General features: G+C 52.2%; 1 protein-coding gene across 1 annotated transcript in view; it reads left to right on the forward strand.

Moving 5' to 3' along the window:
* Positions 1-10,353, forward strand: part of ABCG8 (ATP binding cassette subfamily G member 8) — a 17,839-nt gene extending 7,486 nt beyond the window's left edge. The window contains exons 4-13 of the mRNA XM_007459952.1: positions 2,574-2,812; positions 3,278-3,410; positions 3,501-3,770; positions 6,005-6,167; positions 6,256-6,339; positions 7,209-7,408; positions 7,836-7,912; positions 8,582-8,849; positions 9,837-9,964; positions 10,050-10,353. Coding sequence (XP_007460014.1) covers positions 2,574-2,812; positions 3,278-3,410; positions 3,501-3,770; positions 6,005-6,167; positions 6,256-6,339; positions 7,209-7,408; positions 7,836-7,912; positions 8,582-8,849; positions 9,837-9,964; positions 10,050-10,187 — 1,700 coding nt within the window. The 3' untranslated portion in view covers positions 10,188-10,353. The remainder of the gene's footprint in view (positions 1-2,573; positions 2,813-3,277; positions 3,411-3,500; positions 3,771-6,004; positions 6,168-6,255; positions 6,340-7,208; positions 7,409-7,835; positions 7,913-8,581; positions 8,850-9,836; positions 9,965-10,049) is intronic.
* Positions 10,354-10,728: the final 375 nt, after the last annotated feature.

The raw sequence follows: 10,728 nt of genomic DNA on the forward strand, positions 1-10,728 counted from the left end.
CCTGCGTTCCGGGGGCCTGTTCTCCCCAAGGGGAGAGGCCACAACACTGAGAGGCCCCCGTACCACAAAAAAAAAAAAAAAAAAAAGTCACTTCTGCAGGCCAAACTTAAAAGTGTAGAATGCCAGAGCTGGAAGGGGGCTTGGAGAACAGAGTTCATTCCCTTCCACTGTATTCTACCTTTCTTTCTCCTGACCAGCCTGGAAGCATCTTTAGAGGAGGGTTTTCAAATTACCTAGTTCTCAATATTGCTAGAGTATCTTCCTGCCCCATACCACTCCCCCTTCATCTGACAGATGAGAAGATCAAAGTTTAGAAAAGAGGAATGATGTCTAAGGACATACATTTAATGCAGAGCAAGAACTAGAACTCTGGTCTCCTGGTTCTCAGATGATGAAACAAATTCAACTGATTAAATTGTAAAGATCTTACTGACTTTATTCAACGAGTCATGAATTGGGCAGCAACCCATCTGGCAGACGGAAAGTAGCACTGGAGAGCTGTACAAAACGAAAGACTTTTATAGGCAGAAGGAGGTAGGACAAGGAAGTTATTCTAGCAAAGGGCTGATTGTTTTAGGCAAGGCCACCTTCCTTTGGGGGACAGTAGGGGTCTATCAGTGCTTACCAGGTAATGTCAGATGGGCTGGTTTAAGATTCCACTCCTGGGAGAGACTGAAACTGTAATTAAGTTAGGTATTAAGTCTCAGTCTGGTGGTGTGGGGCTTAGGACAAGTGACTCCATTTGGGGTTTGCTGTTTCTTTCTTTCTTTCTTTCTTTTTAAACACAGATCAAGGCATTTCTCCCTTACACAGTGTTAGAGGGAGCATTTTATACCTTTCAATTAATCATTTCCAGAAGTAGAGATTACTCAACTTTTTGAACATTTTAGTCTTTAGTCTTCTGATGCGGAAGTTCTGTTTATTGTCTAACTGAAGATCAAATGCGACGATGTGTGCAAATGCACTTTGTAACTGAACTCCCACAAATCAAGTCCCGCCAACTTCTGGTCCTGCCCCTGCAATTCGGATCTAAACAAGAAAAATGTGGAAACTTCACAGGCCAATTTTGTTTTTGTCTGTAACACCTGGTGGCTTTTCTGGCTATACCTGCTTTTTCTCATGAACTGAGAGTCAAGGGGGCATGTGGGCCTTACTAGGCACTTCCACAAAGCTGAGAGTCATGACTGTTAATCCTGGCCACACACAGCCCTGCAGCTCTTAGCAACCCTGAGCAGCAGTTGAAGAAAAGGGAAGTCGGGAGAGGCCAAGCAGGAATCACACTGAGCATCTCCAGAACTTTCGACTCTAGGCTCAGTGTTGTTTAGCTGCAGGTTTACTTGGCTGAAATTATTTAAATGATTTCTTAGAAAGGTTTACCAATTATACCACCTGTGATCTATACTCCGCTCACCAAAATTATAACAGTAAAATGAAATAAATTAAAACAGCCCCCCCCCAGGCATTTTAGCTTCTGCTATGGAATCAGCAGTAGTGCCAAAGGCGTTTTCCGATGAATGAATTTACTGATTTGGAGATTCCAGCCATTTTATAAGGGTCCTGAATGCCTGTGGGTGTTTTCTCCTGGTTCACGGAGGATCTCCCCAAATATACTTGACTAGGGTCAGGGGGCTGCCTGCGGAAGGCCTGGACATGTGGCAAGGAAGCGCTGTTACACTGTGTATTGGAGTTTTCCCTGTTTAAAACTACTTGAAAAACTCGCCCTCCAAAAGGAGTTTGCAATAAGGAAACCAAAACCCCACCTGGGGGAATTGGACTGAGCTATTGCCAGCACCTTTGCAAGAAGGCCTTCTCAGCGCCTGAACCCTATTTGTATTTACAGTTCAAATGGCTGCCAAAGAAAGAGTCTCATGGAATCTCATGGAAGCTGATCCAATCTGACACTTACTTCCCCAAATTGATAGCAATCACTATGTCATTCAGAAGTGGATGGTGTTAATTTGCGTGTCATGGATCCTTTTTTTTTTAAGAGTGGAAGGTACTACTGAGAAAAATAAGAGTGCAGAGGGTGTAGAGAAATTCAGAACCCATATGTACACTGTACTGTAGTTTTAAAATCATTTCCACATTTATGACTTCTCTATTTTCCTCCCTTTCTGAAAATACGTTCCAATTTTGCATTTTTAAAAGACACCCTATTAATTCTCCAAAATTAGTTCTTCCCACAATGCCAGCTTCTGAGCCAAATGATGTTTGAATGATGAAATGTTGCTGGCATATTTGCCAGGCAAAAATAGTTAAGCTTCACAGTGCAATTAACACCAGCCTTGCTTGGAGGAGGGGGGGCATCGCTCCAGGCATAGGCAGTCATGCGGCAACTAGGACTCCAGCCTTCTTCTGTCACACAGCCACAGGCCGACGTGGCCTGAACACCCCGCACCCCCAGGATGCTCAAGTTGGCTGCCCCAGGCAGGTCTGAGAGCTGTGCCACCTTCCCTAAGGGCTGGTTACATCTGCAAGGACAGAGCAGTCTGGAGAGTGCACAGGCAGCAGTGGCTTCCAGGCTGGCCCCCGCAGAAGCTCCGCTCTCAGGGATACTTCTGGTGGCTTCTCAGGCTGTGGGAGAGCCTCTTTGCTGGATGTGATCACCGGGCGAGGCCACGGCGGCAAGATTAAGTCGGGCCAAATCTGGATCAACGGGCAGCACAGCACGCCCCAGCTGGTCAGGGAGTGCGTGGCCCACGTGCGCCAGCACGATCAGCTGCTCCCCAACCTGACCGTCCGCGAGACCCTGGCTTTCGTTGCCCAGCTGCGCCTGCCCAGAGACTTCTCCCAGGCCCAGCGTGACAAAAGGGTAACTAACAGACCCCAGTGACCCCCAAGGAGCCAAAACACCCTTCCCCTCCCCGTCCCTCACTTCCTGCCTCAGGGTCCGGCCACAGGTCAAGTTTGAGCAGCCCAGCTCACCATCTGTCCGTCCGAAAACGTCCACCGTGCGCTCAGCCCTGCCCCTCCATCCCCCGTTTTCCTTTAAAGTCCCATCTCAGCCCCAAATGTGTGATGAATATTTGCTCACTTGTTTTCCGGTTCTCCGTGCGGGCAGAAAGCCAGGGCATGGCCACGTTCCCAGTAAGTGGTGCCGTGCTCGGCACGTGGGAGCTGCTCTGGATGTGTGGAAAGAATCAGGGAACAAACGTTGAATCAGGGAAATGAAGGCTGGCGCCGTAAACCCAGGCGTCTTTCCACTGTGGGTCACCACAGGCCAGGCCGCGAGCAGGCCGGCGCAGCCCTCCTAAACCCACAGGTCCCTGCCTCCCAGGTGGACGACGTGATCGCGGAGCTGCGGCTGCGCCAATGCGCCAGCACGCTCATAGGCAACTCCTACGTGCGGGGCGTGTCCGGAGGCGAGCGGCGCAGAGTCAGTATCGCAGTGCAGCTGCTGTGGAACCCAGGTGAGGCAGGAGGGGCCTGCACCGCCCGCCTGGCTTAACCCGGTCCAGCCGGAACCCTGCCCCTTAACCAGGCTTCTCTTTGTTGGGAAGGAATCCTCATCCTGGATGAGCCCACCTCTGGGCTCGACAGCTTCACGGCCCACAACCTGGTGAAAACCCTGTCCAGGCTGGCCAAAGGCAACAGGCTGGTGCTCATCTCCATCCACCAGCCTCGCTCCGATATCTTCAGGCTGTTTGATTTGGTCCTCCTGATGACGTCTGGCACCACCATCTACTTGGGGGCAGCCCAGCACATGGTCCAGTATTTCACGGCAGCCGGCCACCCCTGTCCCCGCTACAGCAACCCTGCCGACTACTATGGTGAGCCAGCCAGGCCAGAGGCAAGGAACAGGGCTCCCCTACACCCCGAACCCCGCCAGGAGAGAAACTCTCAGAAGCTCCAGGAGAACAGGACAGAGCATGGAGACAGGGGGGCAGATGGGGTGTATTACAGGCTTCAGTTTGCCAAGCATCAAATGCTAGGAATGGGAACCTGAAGAAAGCAGCTTCTGACATAGCCACCCTTGTGTGCATGGCAGATAAGAACCTTCTGAGAGCTCCAAACCAGAGGAGATATAATCCAAGAGAGTTTGGATCAATTTCTGGAACTGTGGTCTTCATTCAGATTCTGTAGGGGAAACAGGATATTAGAGGTCAGAAACCACCAGGAAATCTTAAAACCATGCCCTGGTTCCCCCACAAAGGCAGGGAGCCCAGAGGCTCTGGGTGGTGGAGGGGGACCCAGGGCCCAGGCCAGCTCAGGGCTTTTTGGTGGTCTTGGCCAATGAATCTCTAGATATGAAAATTGTGGTGAGCACCAGAGATGCCTTTCTGCTTGGGGTCCTGAGGCCTCAGCATATGGCCCTCAATTCTTGTGGGGACAGTTGCCTTTCCAGGTGCCCACCCTGAAAGCAGGTGCCAGGATCCTGAGTGGAGGAATGCTGTGGCTGCCGGACAGGCTGCGTGGTTGTACCAGGGCTGGGGAAGCAGCGGCTGTGGCTTGTCCCAAACATACGTCACCTGGAGCCCAGCCTTCCTCCCAGGATGGCCTGGTGTAGCAAGGGCCTCCCCAGTAAACATGATGACAAGGACCAGCTCCTTGAGGGCAGACACTGTGCCCACAGGTGCCAAGCACCAGAGGGTGTCCCTTTGACCCTCACAGCCCTGCCAGGCCACAGTCATCTTCGTCCTTATAGATGAGAAAACTGGAGTCCTTATAGTCAGGCGGCAGAACTGGGCCTCCCACCTCCCAGCCCAGCCCCTCCCAGACTCCAGGCCCTGCTGCCCACACCTTCCTCCCGGCATCTACCCTCCAACTCTCTCCTAGGAGGACAGGCCACTCTCTCTGGCCCACCAGCCCTCACCCTCTGCACTCACTGCCACTGTGTGAACTCACCTAGAGGTCACCCTCCCTCCCTGTGCCCACGTACCAGTTTGGCTTCCCGCCAGTGTGTCATCCTCTGGCCGGTCACCCCCAGATAAGGGGGTAGAGGGCACCTGCCAGCCTGGCCATTGGGAACAATATGCTGTAACCCTAGAGAGAAGTTGCCAGAAGTCAGGTGCCCAGATCTGAAAAAAAAATTTTTCTTTTTCTTAATTTTATATTATTATCATTTTTGGGTGGCGGGGGGAGCTCTTGCCCACGAACCCTGGGGCAGATGGCTCTCACGGATCCGGGCCGCACGGTCTGACAGAGAATCTGGCGTTTGAAGCTCGGGCCCCGCACACTGAAGGGACCTTTCATGGTTTACAAGGCCTCTCTGAGATGTTATCCTGCCTTGAGATGTGTCATGGAAATGGGAGGAGGGAAGGGGCAGAGAGGTTAAGAGGAATCCCCTGCCCAAGGGAGGGATGGAGGAAGGAGAGGCCTAGGAAGGCCCTGGCTGTGACTGGTGGGTGTGCCCTTCTGGCGTTTCAGGGGCCCCGGGAGAGGAGGGCTGTGGTCTGGGGCTACCAGGTGCTGCCAGCGGGGGTGACGTGGAGGTGCGTGTGGCCCAGCCTGTTCTCCAGCTGATCGTGCTGGCTCCCTCCTCCCGGGGCACTGAGAATTATACTTAATATTTGGCCAGACCCTGACACCCTCCAGCCAAAACATTCTTCCCTTTTGGGCAGGCTGCTTGGGAAGCCAAAATGACTAATTCACATTGAGAACTAGAGCTGCCGGGAGCCAGACTGCTCAGCCTCCCCGTGGTAGGCACGCCCGGGAGGCTGAGTCCTCATCACAAGCTTCTTGGACGGCTGGAGTTAGAGCCAGGGCATAACTGTGCTGTGGCCTTGGGCTCCAAAAGCCCAAAGCCTCCTTCTCTGTCCTGGGGATGTCCCCATAATAAGCCTGCTTGGTGGGACCAGTGCCAGTGTTCACTGGTCCTTCTCCCGAGAAAGGCTCTCTGTAGACATCGGGGACAGCCCTGGGCATCTTTCTGCCTCTCTCTGCTCAGACCGTCACTTCATGGTCCACTCTCAGAGGGTGGGGAGCATGTCCCAGGGGCCCCGGGGGCTGACCAGCATCATGGGCTATGACCACCTGCGGGGCCCGGGTCGCCCTCTGCTTACAGTGGACTTGACCAGCATCGACAGGCGAAGCAAAGAGCAGGAAGTGGCCACCAGGGAGAAGGCTCAGTCCCTTGCAGCCTTGTTTCAAGAAAGAATACGTGGCTTCAATGACTTTCTGTGGACAGTGGAGTCAAGGGAGCAGGGTGTGGGCACTTATGTGCAGAGGTAAGGCAGCCAGGTGGCCCTGCGTGGAGAGCACCCTGCAAAAGGTGGCCGCCCCCAAGCCCCCATGACACTCTCTGTCTCCTGACAGCCCGGCTTCCCCGAGGGACACCAACCCCTTACAGACTCCCACTAAGCTGCCTGGCCCTCTACAGCAGTTTGACACGCTGATCCGGTAATTGCCATTTCATCACACACACACACACACACTCCCCAAAAGTCTTTGTTGTATCAAATTAAGCCCTTTGGATCTAACGTGAATTTGAAGGAGGAATTTGAGTTTGAAGAGGCAGAATCATTTGAAAAACACCAGCACCAGCCCCTCCATGTGCTACAGAGCATTCCTCTTACTTTGATTATTTAAACAAAATCAAAATTTCCTTGATAGCCAGATGCTCGTAGAAATCACCCAGAATCACTATGAAAAATTCAGTCGATACAGGAGACCCTCAAGTGGAAAGGGAAGGTTCCTTGATACACCAGCCCTCAGAGAAAACCAGAGCTGAGTGTCTGGTGTGAGTCTAAGATGTTTCCATGCGCATAAGCATTTTAATACATAAATGGGATCATATGTGTTGTGCCATAACCTTCCCCCCCACCCTTAGAACAGCGCCTCTGCCTCTCATCTGGTTAGGTCTTCCTCAGGGTTTCCAAATCTAGCCATAATTCATTTACCCATTAAGTCCATATTGATGGTCAGATTACCTTTAGTCATTTGCTATTACAAGTAACTCTATGACAGACATCCTTGTACATACACCTTTACGCTCTTGATTGGTTATTTCCTCAGGATAACTTCTTTAAATAAAATCGCAAAGTGATACATTGGTGATAAAGGTCACAATCACTGACTGAGTACATACTGTGAGACAGATGCGTTCATCGATTTTCTCGTTTGATCCCTCACAGTAACTGTGAGGTGGGCACTGCCCTCCCCATTGTACAGAGAAGAAAAATGAGCCTTACAGAGATTCAAGGACATTGCCAAGGTCACAATGCTGGTGACTATTGTCCCCTTGGCACATCTTTATTCTGTTTTTTAAGTCGCCAGATTTCCAACGACTTCCGAGACCTGCCAGCCCTCCTCATTCACGGGGCAGAGGCCTGCTTGATGTCCCTGATCATCGGGTTCCTCTACTATGGCCATGGAGCCGTCAAGCTCTCCTTCATGGACACGGTGGCCCTCTTGTTCATGATTGGAGCTCTCGTCCCTTTCAACGTGATCCTGGATGTCATTGCCAAATGTGAGTGTGGCCTGCTCTCCATGACCCGCACGTGGAGCAGCATCGGCCATGCTATGAGCTGGTCCAGGGCCGGCCTGAGGTCCTCTGAGCTCCTGGAGAAGACGGGTTTGCTGAATAATTTCACCGTGACTGTGAAATAAAAGATGATGGTTGTTTTTCAAGTTCGAACATTAGCATTAGTATGCAAATGAGAACAAATTACCAAGGAGTCTGAGGCATTCCTGTCCTAGCAGGAGTTATACTGACAGCAATGCAGAACTCACAGAATTACAAACATCTAAATTAGGATCTAAAATTGCCTGTTTTTTAAAAAAAATACATGACATTGAGGCAATAAAACTATTTTTAATTGTACTAAGAGAGACTCAGAAACAGAGACACTGTAAATTAATTTCACTTTTTCATTCTCCTTTTCTCCCCTTTCTAGGTCACTCGGAGAGGGCGCTGCTTTACTATGAACTAGAAGATGGGCTGTACACTGCGGAGCCATATTTCTTTGCCAAGGTGACTGGTCAGGCCTGAGAGTGAGTGGCCACCCTGGGTGGGAGGAGGAGCAGAAAAAGCTGCTCCACGTTACACAGAAGTTACAGGGAAGTGTTTTGCTGAACTGTGGGGCCGTGCATCAGCTGTGGTTACAAATGCCACGTTGCTCTGGGGAGTTTCAGAGACTTGACATTGTTTAAACATTTACCACAAGGCCAGGACTGTGGACCAGGAATGACGTTTTTTCTGGTCATCAGAAACCTAACAAAGAAGAGGTGGGAAACGCCTAGCATACTTCACCTCTCCAGTCTCACCATGTCCCTGGGAAGCGGGTCAAGCAGGTGTGACTGTCCTCATTTCAAGGAAGCGGAGGCTCAGAGAGGTTATGTGGCTGTCTCAAGGCCACACAGCTACCAGGTCTGGGCAGGCAGGGTGGGGACTTGAAACCAGGTCTTAGGAGCTCTGAACTGCCCCAGAGGGAGCACATGACATCTGCAGGGGGAAGCCAGCAGTGAGCTCATGCTTGAGAGTCCCACACACCTGTGCCCAGCAGCCCCCCGTGCTGCAACCCCGATCAAACCACCAGGAGGGAAGGTCGGTGTCAGTGGGGGCTGCTGCTTTTGAACATTTAAAGAACAGTAGCAGATGAAGGCGTTGGCTCCACATCCTTGCAAGGTCTGTCCTTCGCAGATCGTAGGGGAGCTTCCCGAGCACTGTGTCTATATCATCATCTATGGGATGCCTACCTACTGGCTGGCCGACCTGCGCCCGGGCCCCGAGCCCTTCCTGCTGCACTTCCTGCTGGTGTGGCTGGTGGTCTTCTGCTGCAGAACCATGGCCCTGGCCACCGCCGCCCTGTTCCCCACCTTCCACATGTCCTCCTTCTTCGGCAACGCTCTCTACAACTCCTTCTACCTCACTGGGGGCTTCATGATAAGCTTGGACAACCTGTGGACAGGTGAGGCCTGCTCCCCTCAGCTGGTCAAGCTTTTTGAGGCCCTCTGTGGCTGGATCGGCCTGCTTCCCCCTGGAGATGAGAGCTCAACCCTTAGGTCCAGCTCAAAGCTGGGCCTTCTGGGAACAGGTGCCAAGGGAGTGGCTCTACACAGGGGGAGTGGGGCGTGGTGCAGATGGCACCTTCTCATACAGCCCGGCCGACACCCAGGGCCCACCCTTGACTCTCCCTCACCCTCCACGTCACCAGTGAGCCAAGTCAGTTCTGCCTCCTGTGTCTTTCTGAAGTGTCCTCTTGCCTTACTCCCCACCCTGGCCCCTATCAGCCCATCGTGGGCCACTGTGATAGGCCGGTATCTGTGACCCTGGTTCCTCCATGTCCCCTCTCAACCCTCACCCATGCAGCGCGAGCTTCGTAAGGTGCAGATCCAGCCACTGCTTTCCTCAAGTGCTCCTGGGGCTGCTCATTCCCTGCTCCCTCACCCAGCTCTTCTGAAGCCCCCAAGACACTCCATGCTCTCACGATGGAACCTGTGCATCCCTTCTCTATAGGAACGCCACCCCCTACCATCCATAGGCCTTTCCTGTCCTGTGCAATCAGGGTTCGTTCCTTCCTCCTCCTCCCTGAACCATGATGCCTCCGCAGGGTCAGGGTACAGACTCAGTAATCTCTGGCTTGGGGCTGCTGAGTCTCCCCAGTCCGTAAGCTATGTGAAGCTGAGCACATGCTGGACACCCGATGAAATTACTCTCTGGGGTTATTATGGGTCAAACGTGCGGTGATCCTGCAGCCACTAGGTGCCTCTGCCCCAGTCCATGTCCCGAGCTTCCCCTCTGCCCGTTCACCCTTTTGTTCTCACCCCCACCCCTCCTTGCTCCCTCAGGGGACTTGCTGTCCTTGGGTCAGAGCCACCATGGCCACTCTCCAGGCTCAGTTCCCAGGGAGCAGATGATTAGACTGTGTGAGTAATGTGACTCTCACCGCCTCCAGTGCCCGCGTGGATTTCCAAGGTGTCCTTCCTCCGATGGTGTTTTGAAGGGCTGATGCAGATCCAGTTTGGTGGGCACACGTATCACCTGGCAGCTGGCAACATCACCATCCCTATCCCGGGAGACATGGTAAGGCTCCAAGGCTTTGGACGCTAAAGAGATGGCAGCCGTCTGAGCATGTTCTTAATGAGCTCACTGATGTCTCTGTCCCCAGATCCTCAACGCCATGGGCCTGGGCTCATACCCTCTCTACGCCATCTACCTCTTCATCATAGGCATCAGTGGTGGCTTCATGGTCCTGTACTATATGTCCTTAAAGTTCATCAAACAGAAGTCAAGTCAGGACTGGTGATTCATGCCCAGACTCCTGCCCGCCGGTGGGGGACTCGAGAAGGCCCTTCCCCTGCACTCCCTCCCAAGGAGACCCTTCCCAGGCACAAGGAGGACCGTGAGAACACAAAGCTCAGCTCCATCCTGTCCACAGTGCTGCAGTGGCACAGGCTGGCCACAGGATGGCAGTAGAATAAAGACAGTCGAAAGATATTTCTGATCCCGGGCCAGAGCTTGCAATTACTGGGAATGTGAAAACCATACTTGGGGACACCTACAGTGTCGCTAATTTATTTCCTTTTGATATGTATTTGCATAGGCAACTAATACAAGACAGGAGCAAATTAGGTATGAATCGAGTAGTTAGGCTATGCGGAAACAACAACATAATAGTTGGAATATTTGGCTTCATCTTCCAGGGTCCTCAAACTCTGTTGAGCCATTCTCAGTACAGAAAAGGACCTAAAACATACCAGCGAGGTGCCATCCCTTCTTTTTGTGTGAGGTAATGGGCTCCAAAAGCCAAACTGAACAATTAAATATTTACTGAGCAATTGCTCCAC

The sequence above is a fragment of the Lipotes vexillifer genome, unplaced genomic scaffold (assembly GCF_000442215.2).
Source record: "Lipotes vexillifer unplaced genomic scaffold, Lipotes_vexillifer_v1.1 scaffold666, whole genome shotgun sequence".
NCBI classification, from domain to species: domain Eukaryota; kingdom Metazoa; phylum Chordata; class Mammalia; order Artiodactyla; family Lipotidae; genus Lipotes; species Lipotes vexillifer.